The sequence below is a fragment of the Poecilia reticulata genome, chromosome 3 (assembly GCF_904066995.2).
Source record: "Poecilia reticulata chromosome 3, P_reticulata-male-v2, whole genome shotgun sequence".
Classification (NCBI taxonomy): domain Eukaryota; kingdom Metazoa; phylum Chordata; class Actinopteri; order Cyprinodontiformes; family Poeciliidae; genus Poecilia; species Poecilia reticulata.
The window spans coordinates 32,935,906-32,957,626 of NC_088832.1; the positions used below are offsets into that span (position 1 = coordinate 32,935,906).

The window sequence follows — 21,721 nt, forward strand, 5'->3', positions numbered from 1 at the left end:
TGCACATTCAGAACCTGGCAACAGGTCAGGACCAGTTGCTAGGCAACAGGCAGGGATTGCTAGGTAACGACGCAGCGCTTGCTGATTTGTGACGTTGCATTCCAAATGTTTTTGAAACGACTCATATTCCAGACACCAAAAAACAAATTTATTACCAAAAACTGGCTTTTTGGGGGGTGAGGGGAGTTAAATTATTGCCGTTTTTAGAAGCAGTTAAGACACAAAATTGAAGTACAAACATGTGCAAAATTTAAAATGTTGGGTATTTTCCAAACGGCACTGTTAATTTGCATTAAAAAAATACCATTAATTCACGCTAAATCTGAATTTTAATATTTATTAAATTGCTAAAATACAGAAAGGTTTTTACAAATTGGATATAAAAAGGAACCAGATTGTCATCATCTCTGACGGAGCATGATGACCTTTTGATCCAACACAGAAATATAACTCGTCAAAAAAAAAACATCTTTTTCCACATTTTTCATGAGCAAAACATTCAGCTTTTGCTGAATGCGAACGCAGACAGTTTGGAGGACGGATCCAGGGACGACGACTTCTTCCTGGCGTTACTTTCATCGCTCTCCACCGCTTCGTTTTCTGCTCTCTTTCTTTTCTTCACGTCTGCAGCGTCTCCGCTTTGTCCTTTCGCCCTTTCTGTCCACAACTGGAACAGAAGACACCAAGACGCTCACGTTAATTGCAGTTCGGGACAAAAACCCAGAGATTTCAGCTCATCGTCCAACGCAGGCGGCGAACACCTGCACGGCGATGACTAACGGCGCACACGGACACTCAGGCGTGCGGCTGGAAATTGCATCCTGTCATGTTTAATCACTATTGACAGGCGGCGTCTCTCTTCCCCCTCGTGATTTTATTTTTTCTCTCTCAGAGACAAAAGGAAGCGTTTTCCTAGACGTAATAGATCTGGGATGAATCATCAGGCCGCCGAGTGGAGAGAGACACACACACACACCTCCAGCAGCTGTCGTTAACGGTAACAAACCAGTCTGACATGAAAAGCAGTGGATTGTTGCTAATCTGACCTCAGGGTCTGAGATGTCATCATCAAACATCTTTTTTTCCCCACTTCTTGGCTGATTTTCAATAAAACTGGAAGGAAGGAAGGAAGGGAGAGAGGGAGGGAAGGAAGGAAGGAAGGAAGGAAGGAAGGAAGGAAGGAAGGAAGGAAGGAAGGAAGGAAGGAAGGAAGGAAGGAAGGAAGGAAGGAAGGAAGGAAGGAAGGAAGGAAGGAAGGAAGGAAGGAAGGAAGGAAGGAAGGAAGGAAGGAAGGAAGGAAGAGGATTTGATACTTATGGCCATAAAATACAGTAAATATAATAAAGTTTATGTAATTTTTTGGCTTCCAGACTTTGAGGATCTTTGTTTCAATCAGTTTCTTTAAACTGGATAAATTTGTAAAGGTTTGCAGAATAATAGTGAACTGCTACTCTGGGCGCCCCCTGCTGGTCAAGGGGATCCACTGCAAGTGTCTGGTTATTTTTTTGCATCAGTAAATTTAAAGTATCCAAATCCAAGAAACCTCTAAAATACAAAATAGCAGATAAAAAGAAATGTCGTCTCCTCTCCTGAATATCAACCAGCTGAAAGCATCATCACAGGACCGTCGGGTTCCCAGGCAACGACCCTCTTCATCCTCCTCCTCATCCTCTTCGCTTTCTGTTCTGAATGATCCCGTTTCCCGCTGACAGACATGATGTATGCAGGGTCAGGAGCAGGAAGATGAAAAGGTGAAGCGACTCATTTGTGACACAGCTGCCCTCATTTTCCCACCTTACCGACCGACGGTGACGCCGTCCAAACACCCCAACATTCAAATTAATTTATTTTGGAAATAAATTCATTTCCAAAATAAATTTGGAAATTTTGGCCGCTGCTTCATAGTATACAAATGTTTTAATCTTTTAATAATCATGATTTTCACTTTCTTTTGAACCCTTAGCTGTCATGACGACAGTGAAGTGCAAGTCAAAGAATTTTTACTTACAAGTTAAAATTCTTTGACTTGCATGTAGGCATGTTGAGGGTGGCACTTAAGGAGTTAATAGCAAAAAGAAAAACTTAATTCAAAAGCAGATGCAGGTGCAACTTAGTCCAAACTTTTTGTGGCCAATAATGAGCCAACATGCTTCTGAAAGCCCTCACGCTACGTTAGCATGTAGCCAGAATTAGCATTTTAGTTAATTTTAATAAAATAGATACTGAATGGAGTGAGTTAATGTTAGTCAAAATGTTAGCGATAGCCCACATGCTACTGGCAACATTTTAGCTAACCATAGCTTTTTGTTCTCCAGGTAACAGAAATGCCATATAAAACCATCCAGAAACGATGTAACCCCATATCATGACACCAACCCCACCATGCTTTCCCTGCTGGGAATATTTATCTCCCTCTGCAGGACAGCGGCGCAGGTGTTGAGGTTACGGATTAATTGAATTCATATTTTTGTACCAGTCTCTCGTCTGCTGACAGCGTCCTGAATCGTCCCATCGCCTCTTTGATGACGTCCGTCTCGTCCAGGTCCGGATTATCGGCGATTATGATCTTCCGGTTCTCATCCAGCCACAGCTGGAAGCCCGTTTTTGGCCTGAAGACAAAGAGAGTTTCTTAATTTCTTTTTTTAAACGCAGAAGTTTCACTGATCTGCTCTTCTTTTAATATATTCCACCTCTTGTTCTCTGTGTTCTCTGCAGGTGGCGCTGCAGCGTCAGGCTGTTTCTGCAGATCTGCGGCCGGCTCCGCGGCCTCCGGAGTTTTCTTATTGGCCGTCTTGTTGCTGGAGATCTGCAGCAAAGTTGACTGAGCCTGTCGGAGAAAAACACAAGAAATAAAAATGAAAGACCTTCTGTTTTGCTCAAACAGATCAGAAATGTCATAACTTGTTTAAAGTCCTAAAAAACACTAAAGTATGATCCATATTATTTAAATAGATATGTCAACAAGTCGCACATATTTTAAAGATGATGATGTCACCTTAGGGCAGCGAGTAACGATTAATCGATTCTTTTATTTATCAAATAATCTGTCAAATAATTGAATAAAAACGCTTATTCAAGTCTTAGATAATATTAGAAACAGCTTAATAAATCGATCAGTAATCGATTAATCGTGATTAATCCGATTAATCGTGATTAATCGTTTCAGCCGCAGTTACCTTGGCTTTGGTTCTGGGAGCCAGTGGCTTGAGGACGGGGCCTTTGCTGGGTTTCCCTGCTGACCCGCTGAGCGGAGCCAACTTCCTGCTGGACCTCATGTTGTCCAGGATGTTTGACACTCGAGGTTGTCCAGACGAAGACGTCGGCTTGCCAGAATCAGCAACCTGAACGCGTCGGGTTTAACCCACAGTTAATGCTTACGCTACAAAACACAACCTGTTTCTGCCTCGTAGAAACGCGCTGCGGTTCTCACCTTGAACGGGTTCGATCTTCCAACTCGACCAACTGGACCAGAAAGAAGCAAAGATTCAGGAACATTGATCAGACGGATAAACGGACAGCTAGATGATAAATGGATGGATGGATAAATAAACATAAATGGGTAAAGATATATTTTTTAGCTTTCCTGATGCAATGCAGATGTAAAACTTTGATAAGTCGCTTAATAAACCTATTTATTTTTAATTTTAACCAAAGAGTTTTACTTCAACATGTCTGAAGTAATTTATCCAGACAGACGATACTGAAGTTAGCAAACGGAGCTCGACACGCCGGTGGTCGCCTGGACTCACTTGGCGTCAGTGACGGCTTTGCGGGAAAATCCGACTCTTTAGCGAAAGGATTCAAACCTGAGAAACAAAACGGGATCGTCAGCTGGACTCATCCACAGTTTGGGAAAAACTGAGAGGAAAGGAGCTGAAAACTCACGTCTTTTAGTTTCTTCTGTCTCCATTTCCCTTCCATCCTCTTCCTCTTCACGCTCTTCCTCATCCTCCTCCTCGTTCTGCCTCGTGTTGTAAGTTTCAGTCTGCCGATACCTGGCCAAATAAAGTTAAAGGACGATTAACGATGTGGAAAATAACCAGACTGGAAACATTTGTTCAATTCCAGATTATAGACCATTTAATCTAGAGCTGCAGCTAACGATTATTTGATTAATCGATTGTTCTGGCGATTAATCGGATAAAAAAAATGGCCACATTCTGCAAATTTTTCCTTTAACTTTTTACATTATATTAAAAATACATTAAAAGATGCAAATTAGGAAATAGTTCAATTAATTTTTAACTATGAAAATAAACATTCTGTTGCCTAAAATGCTATAAAGTTTAATTACTTCTGTCAATAAGTTGCTCATTCAGCAAAAGGCCTTCTTGAGTCTGTACACTCTGGCTATCAATTTTAGTGGACGGTTATCTTAATAATCGATTAATCGATGTGTTCTGATTTACCCCGAAGTCCGTCTGTCGCTGGAGAACTCCGGCTCCTCTTCGGGTTCCTCGTCTTCCTGCAGCTGGGTCGACTTCTCCAGCGCGATCTCGCTGAGCCGCTGCGCCAGGTTCATCCGCCTGGATCGGGACGCGTACCGGATCGCCAGAGTCACCACGTTCTGGGTCATCAGCTCCGCCAGCTCCACGCAGCGAAACTCCCGCTCCAGTTTACAGGACAACTGGAACAAACAAAGGTGACCCGTCACGCTTCCTTGAACCGGTTGGGTCGATACAAAATGATAAGACTGAAGACTTATCATCCGAGTTTTAGCAGGAAGAGAGAAAAATGATAAGTCATGCAAATAGAACTTATTGAGCTTGTTTTGATTAAATTAACTGATTTATTGCTTGTTGCCGTTTAAATTATTCTGGTTTTCGTTTCTCTTGTTGTCTCCTTTCTGTCCAAACTGACCAAAAGTGGTGGAGCTCAGCGTGGGTTGCTAGGTAACGGGCAGAGTTCCCCTGGGGTTGCCAGGTAACGGGCAGAGTTCCCCTGGGGTTGCTAGGTAACGGGCAGAGTTCCCCTGGGGTTGCTAGGTAACGGGCAGAGTTCCCCTGGGGTTGCTAAGTAACGGGCAGAGTTCCCCTGGGGTTGCTAGGTAATGGGCAGAGTTCCCCTGGGGTTGCCCTTACCAAGCCCCGTTGCTAGGTAACGTGGCTGGGGTTACTAGGTGAAAAGTCACTGCCTGCTGAGGAAGGTTTTCAAAATGGCTTATTTTAAAAATGTATTAAAGACTTATTGCTGAAAAGTAGCTGGATGTTTTTTTTAAGTGTTTTTTTGTTTTTAGAATCAGTCAAAACAGCATAAAAATGTGTATTTTAGAGTATTTTAGTGTATTGTTAAGGTTCATGCTCCCTCCTACAGCAAACATCTTCATGAGAAGCTCCTGCTGCTCCTTGTCCGACTGCGTCTGCGCAGCCTCGTCGACTTCGTAGCCGCTGGAGGACAGGAAGCTGAAGTGATTATGGAAGAGGACGGAGCGCCAGTACTGCTCCTGGAAACAAAATGGAGGACGGAAAATTCAGGAATCACTTCCTGAAACCGTTCCACTGCAACAACCCAGCATGCCTCAGAAGCAAAATGAGACGAGGAGTGAAGCCGTTTCCCCGACGTGTGTTGGGTTTTTGGGTTCACCTCCATTTGTCCCTTTTCTGTGCTTGTCTGACACAGCGGCAGCTTAAACGGCAGGATGGCGACAGCCGGCCGAGGCAGAGTGGGAGGATACCGGGAGCCTTTGCATGGGATGCACCTGAAGGCATTCAAATAAAAATAAACCAACATGAACTTCAAAATTTAAACCGTAAACAAGAACTGCTAAAAAAACAATGAAGCTCATGTATTATAGATTCACTAACAGCGCAAAATGTCACAAGTCTTTATTTCTGCAGAACGGAACGGTTTTATTCCTGCCAATAAGTTAAAGCAAGGGTGTTCAAAGTGTGGCGCGGGGGCCGTTTGCTGCTACTGGACTGATTTTTTGCGGCCCAAAACTCCAATTCAAGGTAATAATAATAATTGGAACCAGAGGTTATGGAAGAGGGTTAGTGCCACTGAGAATAAAAAAAAATCTGAATTTTTCTCATAATTTTGATTTTTTTCCCCCTTATGACTAAAGTCATAATTCAGATAAAAGTAAAAGTTTTGGGGGAATAAAACGCCATAATTCAGAGGAAAAAAACAAAAATTCTGACGTGAAGGTTATAAATCTGAGACAAAATGTAAGAATTAGGATTTTAAAACATAAAATTTTAAGGAAAAAGACAGAATCTTTTTTCATGTGACCCTAATCTTCCATAGATGTTTGATTATTGGAGACTTTTTATTTTTAATGTGACTCATTTTTTAATCAGATTTTCTGATTAATAAACAGAATCAATAACTAAAATAATTGCTGGTTGAAGCCCTGGTACAGACTTGAACACTTTTTATTCGCCTGAATTTGCTCTTTAAAACATACTTTTTTTAAACTAATCTTATAATATTCTGATATTTTGAGACACCAAATTTTTGGTTGTCATTGTCTGTAAACCATAATAATAAAACTTACAAGAAAAAAGTTTTTAATATTTTACTCCATATGTAATGAATCTAAGAGAGTTTAAGTTTTTGAAAGGAGTAAAAAAAATATTCAAATACTTTGAGCTGCACTGTAATAATCTTCAACATAAAAACACTTCATTCTCCATATATAATCATCTTTTCTCTCAGCAGTAACATGTAAAAGCTTCTTGTTTGCGGCTCACCTGAGCTGCTGGGGGTTCTCATGCGCCCCGACCACCCAGTAGTGATCCGATTTGCTCTTGCAGGTTTCTCTGGTGTTGCAAACCGGCGTCCAGGTGTTGCCCAGCGCGCGGTTCAGCATCCGCACCAGCCCGTTTGAATCCACGTAGCACGCCGTGCCTGCAAACACGAGAAACCGGCTCTGAAACCAAACTCCTCGTTCGGACGTGAGGAGCTTCGTCCGGGTTCTGACCTTCGGCGGTGAATCCAGCCCAGCAGAGGTACGACTTGGGGGAGAGAGGCAGCGGTTCGCCGCTCATCAGCTGCCTCTTTCTGCGACCAAACTGCAGCAGCTGAACGCCGAGAGCTTGTTCTCCGTCGAAACCCGTCGCTGTGGGCGTGAAGCCACAAAAACATGAGCATCAACGCAATTCCAAGGGCCGCCATTTTGAAAGCCTGTTCATCTCAGAGGTAACAGTTGATAGCCATCAAAACCCACAGAGCAGGTGGATAACGAGGGAAGATCTGTAAAATACTGAGCCCACCCGTCTCCATGACAACCACTAGACGCCATTTATATGCAAACTGGATCAGAAATGAAGCTTAGAAGAGGCTTTTTCCGTCCTACCATCACAAACACGAACATGTGACGCAAACTGAGATTTTCAACAACAAAGCTGTTAGGTACGGCTGAAGACGTGTGATGCTGTGGGCCTGTTTTATTTCAAAGCCTCTACGAACATTGTAGAGCGAACTTAGGGCTGCAGCTATGATCATTTTTATAATCAATTCTTCTGTATAATAACTGATTTATCATAAAAAAAATTGGCAGATTGTTCAGATTTTTTATTTGACCTTTTTATACATTAGAAATATGTTAAAATATGCAAATAAACAAACAAATAATTTTTTAAATAAGAAAATAAACATTTTATTGACAAAAACACAACATTTACTATCCAATTAATCGTCAGATTAATCACTAAAACGGGATAACAGCATTACTTAACTGAATAATCTGCAGGTAAAAATTACTGTAAATTATTCTGTTTTTTTCATTAACAATTGGTGCGTGATAGATTAATTTTACTGAATTTAAACCAGGTGAGTTTTAAAAAATATACAAAATAATAACTTTTGGTAAAAATGACTTTGGCCATTATTTTAGGAAGGTGACGATATATTATTCTCTCAGCAAATTGCATTTTGCAAATTGCTCTAGTTAACGATTAACCAATTACTAAATTAGTTGATTAATTCAATAATCGATTATCACAATTAATCATGTCAGACCTGCATCAAATTTGAAGATATTTTAAATACAAAACCTGCAAAAGAAGTGAACTCAGGATAGTTCTGAGTGTCCCGAGTTCCTATTTATATCCCATTTATCTGCCTCGATAGGCTAATATTCAGGCAAACAAACACAGAAATGATTAAAATTAACTCTGTTCAGCCTGTGGCTTTGTTTGGACTGAGGGCAACCTCCGCGTTGGAGTGAGTTTGGGTCGTACCTCGGTGGTAAACCACCAGCAGCTGCTCCCCGTGGCCGGCCATGCACACCACCGGCCCCGGCAGGCTGCAGATCTCCCTCTGGACGCCGCCGACGGAGAACAGCCGCAGCAGCAGCGCGCTGGTGGCGACGGCCGCCCAGCCCTGACCCAGACACAGCGCCTTCACGTCCTCGCCCTGCGGCAGGTCCACCATCCACTCCTTATTGGTGTCCCAGCAGGAGAAGTGGAGGCACTGCAGCTTACTGGGAGCAAACAGGAGACGTTAGAGACGTTCTGGAGGAAGCCATCGATGCACGTGACTGCAGAGGACGGCGACCTAGCAACAAACAGTGGAGAAACTTGCACAGCAGCAGTTTCAGGTTTCACCACTTTTCCTCTTAACTGCTCAAAAATAAAAAAAATTTTTTTTAAAAAATGGCGTGGAGTGAAAACTGGAAACCAGTTTTTCAGATATTTAAAACAAAAAAGCTCTAATTATTGACATCAACTCCTATGAAACACTTTTATCGTGATACGTTTTTCAGCCGCATCGTCCATCCAGCCTCACCTGGCGAGGTCATCTGTGCTTGGGCAGGCCAGCAGCACGGCCTCCTGGGAAAGGTCGGCCATGGTGTGACCCAGGGAGTTGGTGAGGTGCATGGCGTGGTGCACGGCGGTGTCGTGAAACTCCACGTCGATGGCGTTGTCCTGCTCGTCGTTGTAGCCTCGCACTATCCCCACAGAGTTCCACATCTGGACAGTTTAGGTTGCATGAGGGAGGAAACCCACAGCGGGAAAATGGAGGAGTGAGTCCGGGCGTCCATCCTACCATGAAGCGGTGAGTGAGGTGAGCTGGCGTGGATCCGGGCTGAAAGGCCTTCTGGGGAGGAGTCGGCACCGGGCCGTCGTAGACGGGGCGCAGCGCCGCCGCCGCCGGGGCCACAGAGCTGCCGGCGTCGTCATCATCGTTGTCCCCAAACTTATCTTGACCGAGTTTAAGGGATCCTGTGTCTGAAATTAGAGCATAAGAACAAAAAACTTCAAATTTAACAGGTACTCACAGAAACATACACTTCAGACATGTCTATGCTGAAACAGCGACAGGTTTTGAATAGGGCTGTGTAATAATATCGGTTTTGCGATATATATCGATATTTTCTTTCCTAGAAAAAAATCGATATTCATCCGCGAGTATCGTAACATCCAACTGTCACCTTGCTCACTCACTGCTTGCTTCGCCGGGAGAGTGATTAGGTCATCAGGCTTAGAGTGATTCCTTCAGATGTTAAGCGTTAAAAAGGTATCAAACTATTCAGAGCAGGTACTTGGTGACTTTATTTACTTTACACATTCATGTAAGCTACAGTTTGTACTGTTTCAATTAAAAGAAACAAGTTTTCTCACTACTTCTTTCATTCATTTTGTCCAGCTGTCGACTTTAAGTCTGTGTCCAACCAGAGCCAGGTGTTGTGTAGTTGGTGCTTTTAATCAGTTTTCAGTTAAATTAATTCAATCCAAGTCTATGTCACAAAATGTCACCAAAATCACTCTGTCCCTCTAAAATCTTTCAGAAAATCGCAAAAGTGTATTGAATTGTAGCGTTTGCTGAATATCGCAATATATATCGTATCGTGAGCAGAATATTGTGCATCGTATCGTGAGATTATTGTACCACTACAGCCCTAGTTTTGAAACTCATTTACAATTTAATGTGTTGCATTTAAAATCATTAAAGATACAGAAAGCAGCCAATCCTTTCCCAGGTCTTCATGTTCGCTGCTCCGAACACAGAGAATCTGGTACTTTCCAGACTGTTCCAAAAATAAAAATTTTCAAATTCAAACAACCTGTTTGACTTTGTCTGTTGACATGCAACTTCTAAAAAGCAGAACGCAGATCAGTTTCAGGAACTTGCAGGTTAGTTTTCCCCCTTAGGAATTTGAGCAATCTGCACCAGTTAGATTCTGGGAATGTTAAGTTGAAAAATGCACGATCCAGAATGCAGCATGCAAGTACTTGAAAGTAGCCTGCACATTCTGAAGAGTAGCACACAAATCCTAACACGTATGGTAAACTCCTAAAAAGCAGCTTAAAGTTCTAAAAAGTAGCACACAAAATATAAAATGTAGTATTAAGTTCTTTTTAAACTTAATGCTACTTTTTGAAAAGTTGCGGTCGAGTTCTGAAAAGTGGCATAAAATGTCAACAAAGCAGCGTGAAGTTCTAGAAAGTAGCATGTGGGCTATAAGAGTAGCGTAAAAATCTAAAAGGTAGAATACAACCTCTAAAAACTAGCATCTAAAATTAGTATGCAAGCTCTAAAAAACAGCTTAAAAGTTCTGCTAAGTGAAATACAAATTCTAGAGAGTACCATACAAGTTGTAGAAAGTAACATACAAGTTCTATAATGTTACCTTTACAAATGTTAACCTGCAGTTTTTAGACAAAAACATGAAATTCAGGGGATGTAACCGGTAAATTAAACACAAGCTTAACGTTTCTATGGAAACACGGATATTACTGGAGCGAAGTTTGTAATTCCTGAAATGTGTCCAGCTCGTAACACGTCAGTTTCAGAATGTAACGTGAAAGTTCCAGGCGAGTTAGACTTAAATACTGGAATAAAACGTGCAAGTTTTGAAATATATCCTCAGAGTCTTGTAGCTAAATGGCAGGTTCAGAAAACACCTGAAATGATCCAACTCTTCCTCACCCAGCGAGTTCTCATCGTCCAGGATGGCGCCTCTGTTCCTCACTCGACCCGTGGACGGGATCAGGAAGTCGTCATCGTCCTCATCCGCCGCCGCCGCCGCCTTCTTTACTGGTGAATTGGTGTCACTGAGTCCTTCATCCATCAGTCTGTCATCATCCTCGTCAAACAGGTCGTCGTAGCCGTTAGCGGGTTTCACAGCTGGAGCCTGAAGACAAAACAGAAATTAAATGTAGTGATTCTGTTGGACAGAAATTAATCTCATCACCTTCAATTAACTGGTGGAACAAACTGAGCAAAGCAGGAGCCTAATAGATTTGGCTAAAAAAGAAAAGAAAAAAAAAATCAAGGGCTTTAGAAAGACAAAAATATATCAAAACAAAATTAAAAAGAACTGAAAAAGGATATAAAATATAGTGCAGTTATCAAGAATAACACACCATAAATCTAAAAGAATCTGCAGAGTAGGATGGTTAGGACAACTTTTAAAAATGTACAAATGTGCATTAAAAAAATACTTTTGGTGAAAATAAATCTGTGCAAACAAAAGAGATGTGCAAATACCATCAGAAATGCTATTTAAAATAACTGTAACTGCAAATACCATCAGAAATGTTATTTAAAATAACTGTAACTGCAAATACCATCAGAAATGTTATTTAAAATAACTGTAACTGCAAATACCATCAGAAATGCTATTTAAAATAACTGTAACTGCAAATACCATCAGAAATGTTGTATAAACTGCAAGTACCATCAGAAATCTTATTAAAAAACAGTGAAGCAGTTCAGGAAGAGCTTCCTGCTTGGTGACAGCAGTGAGTGTTAGAATGGAGGTGGAAGGTGGCGGTACCGTGGTGGAGCCGGTACCGGAGGTGCCGAGTCCGTCCAGCAACCCCAGGCAGCCCTCTGTGTCCGTGTAGGCGATCTGGCTCCCGGACGGATGCCAGGCCAAGCTGCACACCGTGAATCCTTTCTCATGCTTCTGCCTGCAGGAAACACATTTCACCTGTAAGAACGACGACAATAAACACGGTTCCTAAGAGATCCGACTCTGGGCCGCACCGTTCCACCACCAGCCGGCTGCTCACGTCCCAGATCGTCAGCAAACCTCCGACGGCGCCGGCTGCAAGGAAGCGGCCGCAAGGGGACCAGGCCGCCACGTTCACGGGCTGCAGAGAGAGAAAAGAACCTTTATTTATGAGGAGTAAAACCTCCAGAACGCTTCTTTACAGCTGAACCAGAGTTTCCATCCAGACACTGTTCCCAACGAGAAATTCAAGCACTTCCAAGGTAAGTTTTCAAACTTTTCCAGGATCACTTTGGAGAAAAAAAACAATACAAACAGTTTCACTTCACTATTACATGAAATTAGTAGCTATAACATTTTGTGATAGTATCTATATTTGAAATGTCTCCATCTGATTAGTTTGAAAATGAAACAGCAATTTAACAAAAAATAAACAAATCTCTCAGTTTCAATAACTTAATGTAAAATCCGATTTTTAAATTCGAAATATTTGCACAAGAAACTAAAAGAGTTTATAGGATTTTGTTTTCTTGCATTTAGCAAATAATTTTAGTGAATCCAACTGACCTAAAACAAGAAGATTTAATCTGATTTAACCTCAGACAGTGAGAAGAAAATTATTTGTCTTTTTACTAGGAGTACACTACAAAAACACAAAATCTTACCAAGTATTTTTAACTTCTAAAATGGGAAAAAAATTCTTATTACAAATGAAATTATCTGCTAATAAAACTAGAACTTTTTTTATCATTATTAAAGAATTACTGACTTAAAACAAAAAATGGATTTTAGGCTATACACTGCAAAAACACAAAATCTTACCAAGTTTTTCTGTAGTTTCTAGTGCAAATGTCTTAGTTCACTTTAAATGAGACAAAACTAACTTACAAGCAACTTTCCAGCAAGACAAGTCCTTAATTTAAATCAGTAATTGTCTAATATTGATTAATAAAACAATACTAGTTGCATTGGAATCATTTCAATTAGAAAAATATTTTTGTCCTATATTAAGGAATTATTTAAAAAGTTATCTAAAATTATATTTAAATGATCTAAAAGCTGCTACATCTTGTTAAAAAGTTATTTGTAAGACATTTGCACTAGAAACTAGACCAAAAACACTCAGTAAGGTTTTGTGTTTTTTGCAGTGTATTAAAATATCTAGTTTTAACTGTAAATAAAGTTTTTTATTTCCAAATTTAGGCTTTTAATCATTTGATTTTATTACAAAACTCTGCAGTTTGAATATCAAGCACTTTCCAAAAACAGCAAACTGAAACTCAATCGTTTTATTTTGGGTTTTTTTTACAGTGCAGCAGTTTTGCTCTCACCTGCGTGAGCAGCTCATCGGACAGCGAGCCGACGTGATCCCAGGATCCCCGCTCGTACAGGTGAACTCTGGTTTCCACTGGAACAGCTAAAAACTGACATGGAAACGTTTTTCAGACGATTTGCGCCTTTGATGCGCCCGCTCAGCGGACCCCGGCTCACCGACCTTCCCAGCTGCAGGCTGGAACGCCAAGCGGCACAGAGACGCCGCGTTGCTGACGTCGTTCGTTTTCTGCAGCAGCGGCCAGCTGGTCACCCGGGTCTGAGAGGAGACAGGAAAATTACGATTTCACAAACAAAAGGATAAAACACAACTAAAATTAGAGCCGTCAATAAACAATCAATCAATAACATGATAATTAAAGCATGATTTATTGTTTTTCTCATTTCTCTCTGGATGATAAAAAGGTTTTCAGTCGGGTGTTTTGGTCTCAACTGAACCTTTTTGTTTACCGAAACTTCATGATTCATTTTATTTGTTTTGTTTCTTTATTCTGGATATTTAAAATGTTTTTCATTTCCAGTGTTAAATGTTCATTAGAATTTAAAATCCATCCATCCATTTTCTTTACACCCTTGTCCCTTTGTGGGTCTGGAGGTGCTGGTTCTTCTCCAGCTAACGTTCTGGGCGAGAGGCGGGGTCACCTGGACAGGTCGCCAGTCTGTCGCAGGGCAAGACACACAACCATGCAAGACACACACTCACACCTAGGGGCAATTTGGAGAGGCCAATTAACCTGACAGTCATGTTTTTGGACTGTGGGAGGAAACCGGAGTACCCGGAGAAAACCCACCATGCACAGGGAGAACATGGAGACTCCATGCAGAAAGACCGGGGCCGGGAATCAAACCCAGAACCTTCTTGCTGCAAGGCAACAGCTCTACCAACTGCGCCACTGTGCAGCCCATAATTTAAAGTTTATTGATATTTGCAAATGCATTATTATGCCATTACTACTAGATTACTGGAAAACAATCTCAAAACAACAATATCATCGTTTATCCCAATAACTTCTGGCATAAATTAAAGCTAAATTTATGACCATGACAAACATAAGTCCAATTCACAATAATACAAATTGCCTCAAAACCCCAGCAAATTTTCAGACTTTTCATTTTTAATCAGGGTAAAATTAGACCAATTAAAATCTTAGAATTGAAAATGTTGGCACAAAGTTTTCAATACCCAGACCCAGTTTTTAATGATTTTATTAAACTTACTTTTCAACAAAATGACCTGAATCTCATTTTTATTGCTCAAATTATACAAAGAATGTTTCATCACTTTCATCTTCAATAATTTATTCTTCAATGTTTTTTTTATATTTTACTCTTTTACTTAAAGTATCCAACCTAGTTTATTGTTGAATAGCATAAAAAAGTCACTGCTTTGTTTCTTTGTTATTTTTTATTGGACTCCAAACCCCCGGCGTTTTTCCAACCTATGAAACGAAACGTTTGTTGGTTGATGGGAATCAGACGTACCTGATCCTCGATGTTCCACACGACGACCGAGCCGTCGCAGCTGGAAGACGCCTGACAGAGACCAGACGGCGCAAACGAATCAATAAAGAACAAGTTTATCATCTTTACCCCTCAGACACACAAATCAGTTCAGAATACGGCTCTAGATGCATGTCGAAATAGATTTGTTTTATTTTATTAAGTAAATTACTTTAAAAATTTGATCTCCAAAACGTTTACACTGCAAAAACACACAATTTTACCAAGTATTTTTGTCTGTTTTCTAGTGTAAATATCTTAAGAGCCCTTGAAATAAGACAAAAGTAACTTACAAGTAATTTTTCAACAGGATATAGAAGTTTGTTTTTAGTAAATAATTAATTAAAATGTATTAAAAAATTACTGGTTCCATTGGCAGATTGTTTCTCTTACAAAAAGACATTTTAAAAGTATTATTTCAGGTGTACAACAACATAAAATACTGAAATAAAACTCTATAAAGTATCATTATGGTGATTAATCTGTAAGCATTGTGACATATTTATTGCACTTGGATTATTATCATTATTCCTAGTAGTAATACTACAATTTTTTTTAAAAATAATTAAGAAATAATTTTTACTATTTTTATTAATACATGTACTAAAATAAAACAAAAGTTTAATTATATAATCTTATTATTCCTGGTAATATAAGAAAATGTTTTTTAAAAATGATAAATTATTTGTACTGTTATTATTGATAAATGGACTGAAATAAATTAAATCATCAACATTATAATTCTGAGTAATATTATAAAAACACTTGAAAAAATAATTAGAAATAATTTTTTACCATTTCTATTAATAAATGTACTAAAATAAAACATTGCGAAAAAGTTTAATTATTTAATCTTATTATTCCTGGTAATATAAGAAAATGTTTTTAAAAATGATAAATTATTTGCACTATTATTGATAAATGTACTGAAATAAAATATAGTAAATAAATGAAATAATTATTAAAATAAGAAAACATGCAGCTAATGTCTGAGTAAAAATCTAATAGAGAAAATAGTTGTTTTTTCTCACCAAGTATTCATCTTTAGGGTCAAAGGTCACACTGAGGACGGGCGCTTCGTGACCCCGCAGTGTTTTCTGCTGGCTGCTGTCTGACACCTCCACCACCTTCACCATGAAATCACTGAGAAAAAAAACAAAACAACAGAAGAATAATAAAAACTTCACGCCGTCACAGTGAAACAGGAAAAATAATCCGGACTTCCTCCTCCGGCGGCGACGAAGCCAGAATTTAAGGGATCGATGACACAACAGGCCTCATTAGCCAGAAAACAGCAACATCGATGCAGCTTCATGTCCTGAGCTTCTATTGTTGTGATCAAGCTGCTCAAAACGAATCAATTCATGCAGGAAACACACATCCTGCTCCAATCACAGCCAATCAACCCGAAGAGGCGCGCTCTGTCTGCCAGGTGGGTTTCAGCTGCAGCAGAAACGTGAAATCAAATCACAGCAGAGCAGACACAGACGGATCCACAAAGCAAAACCGACATGTGGAAAAACCTCTGGAGCATAAATATAACTCTGATTATGAGATTTTAAAAAAACATTTTGTGAAGGTTTCTCATGTCCATAAGATTAAATTCTCTTTATAAAAAGAGAAAACTCATTTTTGTTTTTTAAATTTTATTAGGGGTGCAAGTTGTCAATGAGTTAATTTAAAGATGGCTAATCTTAGCCATCACCATTTCTAACAACAATTTGAAGAATTTGAATGTATATTCAATAAAGGATTTTTGAATTTGAAACGATCCACAAAAAAAAAAAGAGTAACTGATAAGCTGCCATTTTGTTAAAACCTGAGTTTTCTCTTGTCAATATGGCCGATATTTCTATATAATTTAAATTTTACCAATATTTGTGTCAGCTGTACTAAATAGCGACTGAATAAATGTGATTTTGTCACATCATTAAATATTAGAGGAACTTCTTAAGTAGTTGAATAGAAAAATAAAATATGTGAAACATTGACTTTAGCCCGAAGGACCCACCGGTGGGTCCAGCTGTCACGTGACCTCGGCTCCCTCTGTAAACAAAGGCTCCACGTGCCTTTAACATTTTTTTTTTTTTTTATCCGCTAAAAGAGGCTTTAATCTTTCAAAAACTATTCCGCATAAAGGTTTTGCCCAAAATGTTAAGATTTTAGAGCTATTTAAAAACAGCTGATGAGATTTAAAGGTCCTCGGGCGATGACTCAACTGCCCGGAAAACACCCGATCAGCTGATCATCACGGCCATTTTGTGGCTTCACGAGACAGTGGAAAGACTCTCAGAGTATGGCACAAGATGTCGGCTACGCAAAATCATGACGTATTTTCCGGAACCCGATCTAAATGTATGCGTAATTCATGCGCTCTCCGTGCGTAAGCAGGTGTTGTATACGGGAGTCTGAGCACGTGGAGTTATCTCGGTTCCGTGAGTTCAGTTTTGATTTATTTATGATAAATCGATCATAGCAGCAGAAACTGGACGATTTAGAGGCTTTTGAAGGCTTTTGAACAACGGTTTTTCGATTTGCTACGAGTGGAGCTAAATCTTGGAAAAATTATCTCAATGGCGCGGAGGAAAATGTCCGATGTGGAGGCGCTGGAAGAACTATTTCGGAGCGATGTTGAGCTGGAAGACTCTTCTGATAGCTGGTGGGATTCGGACGAGGAGGAAGAGGAAGAGCCGGACACAGCTGACAGACTTGATCTCGGTGATGTGTAAGTTTTCCCCTGCAATTTCACACAAACTATTTGATGTTTTGGTTCCATTTATTTATTTCTGTGATTATATGCTTGTAATAACGGCTTGTAATAACTGGAGTCTAAAGGAGAAGCAGCTTGTCCTCAACCTAGCACATCATTTTCGGCTCAACCCGGTGCATTCAAATGCCCTGGGTCAGTTCCCAGATACTTTGGGGGAACAGCAGAGGAAAAGCGAAGGATTTGTGTGTGGTGCAAGCAGAATGGCAATAAGAGAAAAACACCACTATACTGTCCCAAATGCAACGTTGCCCTATGTCTTCAGCCAGACAGGAATTGCTTTGAGGACTACCACAAAAACGTGTAGTTTGTGGTCTTTTTTTTATTTTTGAACTTGTTTTTGTTTTTTTTCTTTTTTTGGTGGTGGTGGATTTTCAAAATTGTTTATTTGCTCTTTTAAATTATTCAAAAAGTATTTTTGACTTGTTTTTATCTTGTTTCAATAAAAGTTTTCTATTTGGAGTCAAAGAAAGAGCTTTCAGGTCATCATTATTACACATATTACAGTGTGCACAATGGTACATTTTGCATATAAATGGGGTAAATGTCATGACCAATGGTTATATTATATGTAGAAAGTGTCATTAGATGGTAATAAGCTATTTAATTTTAACAAACCCCCAGTATTGATGTAAAAAACACATTTGGCACAGTTTAGTTACATTTTTGGATAAATGTGCCAAAATGGCCTCTCCGCCTAAGAAATTTCTCACTAATACCATTCTAAAATAAATATGATTCATCTGATTGAGTCCAAATTTGGTATACTTTTACACAACATTTAGATTTAAAAGTCTGTACTACTTTTTTGTGCTATAAATAATATTTTGGTAGTGTTTTGCAATGTTTATTTCAAAGAAAATTTTGGCGAGGTTAAAAAAATGCAAAATATTTTGTATATTGTCCCTAATATTTCAGGCAGGGTCAAAGCTACAATGGTGCTGACACCAGAAAACCATTCTATGACATCTTACCTTTACAGAGGTACCAAAAGTTTCTTATTAAATCTAATAGCTGTGAGGCTATAAGTGATTTACTTTTGTGTGTTTTTGTCAGGCGGAAATTTATTTATACCCCCTTAGGGTGGAGATAATAATATAAACACCTGCGGTTGTTCCTGTAGGAACAATAAAACTTCGCTAAATAAAGCGAAGTTTTATTTAGCGAATAAAACTTCGCTAAATAAAACTCGTATCATTGAGGCAAATGATACGAGTTTTACGTATCATTTGCCTCAATGATACGTAAAATGATACGTAAAACGGGTCGGTTGGACCCCATTTCTAAACATAAGGGTTAACTCACCACAGCCCTCAAAATCATGTCTTTTTCCATTTTTCTGGGTAATCTACAGTTTTCTGTCATCTCAGCCTTGTCTTCGTAGCGCTTCCGTAACTTTTTAATCGAAAAGTTGGCGCTGTTTTGTCGTGTAGCTCAGCTGAATTAGCGCCATTAAGGTGAAAACTTAATAGCGAGTATTTATGTTTCAAAACAGAACCGCATAAAATACATTTTTCATCCCACATCGGACTCTGGACCGTTTGTCTTTTCCGGTCAATCAAAGATGGCCGCCGTCTTTGATTTCTGTATCATCAGCTCCGCTTCAGGATGACCAGCGGCGCCTTCTGCTGGGTGGCGGACAAACTACAACACTGAACGAAAATCTAAAATGGGCATTAGTTAATAGGAGCCACTTTTGATCTAATAAACGATTAATGTTTATTAGTAGTTTTGATGGTCTAATGAAACTAAATTTGGACTTTTGTGCCATAGTTCCAGAAAGTAAAAGATTATTATCCCCGTAGAGTCAAATAAATTATGAAAATTTGGTCCCCAGTTGATAAATAAATGAAAAAATACTTCTTATCCAATACAACAAAAATAACTGGTATGCAATTTAAGCCAATGGAACTTCTTAAACCAGAACTCATATCAGTTGATTTCTAACACTAACTGGAGAAGTAGCCAGTTGTTTGGGAACAAAACATTCAGAATAAAATGATCCCATGGTCATTTCTGGTGTCAGTCACCTGGATCCGGCGGCGACTCTGGTGCCGCTGCGGTTGAAGGTGACGTGAGTGGCGTTGGTGGTGAACCGCGTCAGGATGCCATCTGGATCACCGTCGGGAAACGTGTGGATCTGCACCGTGTTGCTGGAGCTCGCCGTCACCAACTTGCCTTTCTGTGTGGAAACAAAAGACAAAAGTTTTCCACAATCACACACTCCGATTTATCAGATTTGACAACAACCTGAAGGCTGCAATCCGACAGAAGAGGCGAACCTTGAGTGCGAGGGAGTAAGCCTTTTCCCCAACGGTGATGAACTTTGGATCATCATCGTCCAGGCTTTCCCAAATCCGAACATCGCCGTCGTTTCCACATGTTACAATATACCTGGACAAACGTTTTTAAATAAAAAAAAGATAAAATATTTTTCTTTATGACATTATTGAATCTGACAGTTTGTGGATGAATTGCATTATTAAAATTTGCTCCATTTTTATGGAGTATTTTAAACTTTTCCCCCATAAATAACCATTAAGTCTAAATTTTTTTTTCTCTTTCCAATTCTTTTAATTTAATTCTGTCCTTAAATGACATTAAGGCTCTAAATTTAATGCATAATTTGTCATATTTTAATAAGCACACATTTCAATGTGTTTTTTATGGGATAGAAAAATGAAAAACCTGCCCCTTTTACTCTGACTGCCATAAATAAAATTCAAAACAGTTAGCTTATTTATATATGTATAAAAAACTATGGTAACAGCCGTGCATGAATAGTTTTCTTCAACCTGAACTGCTTTACAGAGAAGTAAAGTGAAACTTATGTTTGTAAATGGGAAGGGCATGAAAACGTTTGTACGGCAGATTTAGGAAATATTTTGGATTTTTTAAATGTATTTTCTGAAGTGACTAAAACTCTGAGGTTTAAGCCCAGTTAAACGACGTTTAACTGAAGTCCTAAAAGGGGTGCGGGTTTTAATGTTTTTATCTTTAAATCTCTTTCTCACTGTTTATTCAATGTCACATGCTGTTTTTATTTTAATCATGTAAAGCACTTTGAAATGCCTTGCTGCTGAAATGTGCTATACAAATAAAATTTGATTGATTGATTGAAGTGTTACCATGCTACAGCCTTTCTGTTTGGTGCCAGAAATGAAGTTCTCTCTTACAGAAAACTAATTTTGTAATTTAGCTCCCTGATTGCAAGGTTTGTTATTCTTCCCACCTTGAAATAAATTTAAAAATATCTTAATTATTATTAATATTATTATTTATTTTTGTCATCAGTTCTTTTGGATTCCAAATGCTGGGATCCAAAAACAACCTACATTATCCATTTTTAGTTTTTTTTTATTATTATTATGTTGTGTTTTACTGTACAACACTTTGTATCAGCTGTGGTTGTTTTAAAGTGCTTTATAAATAAAGTTGGATTGGATTGGATTTTCAATTTTCCGTTTGATCTTTTTTGCAGATCTGTGGACTGTGAGGGGATTTGACGGCGCATATGTCCAGCAGAAAACGAGTTCAGCATCTAAACTGGTCCAAGTCATAGTATTTGTGGTTTTAATTTGCTCATATTTACAGAAAATGAATAAACGTACCTCCCGGTGTCATCGAAGCAGACCTCGGTGTGTCCCTCCGAGTGGCCGTAGCGCATCGGCTTCCTTTCGCAGGGCATTTTAACAAACCAGACTGAACACACAAATAAAATAACTTACTAAAATATAAACATAAACACGTTACACAACTGTAACAACTCTGTGGAACACTGTTATGCTAGCTGTCAAAGCTATTTCTGAGTTCAGCTAATAGCAGCGAAGCTAACGCTGAGTTTAAAATTTATTTTTCACGGTTAAAACTTCTTTGAACTGAACGTTGAGGTCCACAAACGGCAGACATTGAACTCAAACTACTTAAAGCTGTTGTCCTGACAGCTTAAAGAAGGTTTAAAACAAAAGTTAGAGAAAGCGCTCTCACCTTCCTCCAATGGAACTCCCGCGCTGAATTAAAAACAAGGAAGCCTTGCGTCACAACTCCCGCCGGTTACGTCATGACGTAACCGCGTAAGACCCTCCCTCCGAAAGGGACGTGTTTTCATTGATATTCTGGATTTTGATTTTCTAATTATTTTTTTTTAAATTGGCTAATCAGATGTTTTTTGTAACAATCTGAATTTTGTTAACTTTATTACTTTCTTTTCAGACTAACTT

The 21,721-nt window shown here is 39.2% G+C and overlaps 1 protein-coding gene across 2 annotated transcripts; it reads right to left on the reverse strand.

Moving 5' to 3' along the window:
- Window positions 1-323: 323 nt before the first annotated feature.
- On the reverse strand, window positions 324-21,593 carry wdhd1 (WD repeat and HMG-box DNA binding protein 1). Of its 2 annotated transcripts, XM_008406001.2 has the most exons (26): window positions 21,489-21,593; window positions 21,113-21,203; window positions 19,784-19,895; window positions 19,532-19,683; window positions 15,766-15,877; window positions 14,717-14,767; window positions 13,398-13,493; window positions 13,234-13,326; window positions 11,938-12,044; window positions 11,726-11,861; window positions 10,876-11,080; window positions 8,992-9,173; window positions 8,731-8,915; window positions 8,184-8,425; window positions 6,923-7,060; window positions 6,693-6,849; window positions 5,584-5,698; window positions 5,312-5,443; window positions 4,410-4,627; window positions 3,886-3,995; window positions 3,750-3,806; window positions 3,431-3,462; window positions 3,177-3,341; window positions 2,691-2,827; window positions 2,474-2,609; window positions 324-667 (listed from the first exon to the last, which is right to left on the reverse strand). In XM_008406001.2, the coding sequence occupies exons 2-26, from the start codon at window positions 21,187-21,189 to the stop codon at window positions 500-502; spliced, it is 3,315 nt and encodes a 1,104-aa protein (XP_008404223.1). In that variant the 5' UTR covers window positions 21,190-21,203; window positions 21,489-21,593; the 3' UTR covers window positions 324-499. The 2 variants fall into 2 exon arrangements, with proteins under 2 accessions (XP_008404223.1, XP_008404225.1); XM_008406003.3 differs by lacking the exons at window positions 19,532-19,683; window positions 19,784-19,895; window positions 21,113-21,203; window positions 21,489-21,593 and adding an exon at window positions 18,807-19,103.
- Window positions 21,594-21,721: the final 128 nt, after the last annotated feature.

What these genes read in the sequence shown, in the direction of transcription:
- wdhd1 (XM_008406001.2), bottom strand. Translation starts at nt 21,189, where the DNA reads ATGCCCTGCGAAAGGAAGCCGATGCGCTACGGCCACTCGGAGGGACAC. An exon ending in AGAGTCGCCGCCGGATCCAG is followed by an intron (nt 15,878 to 19,531) that starts GTGACTGACACC and finishes TTTTTTTCTCAG; the next exon opens with TGATTTCATGGTGAAGGTGG. An exon ending in AAAGCCGTCACTGACGCCAA is followed by an intron (nt 3,463 to 3,749) that starts GTGAGTCCAGGC and finishes TTTCTGGTCCAG; the next exon opens with TTGGTCGAGTTGGAAGATCG.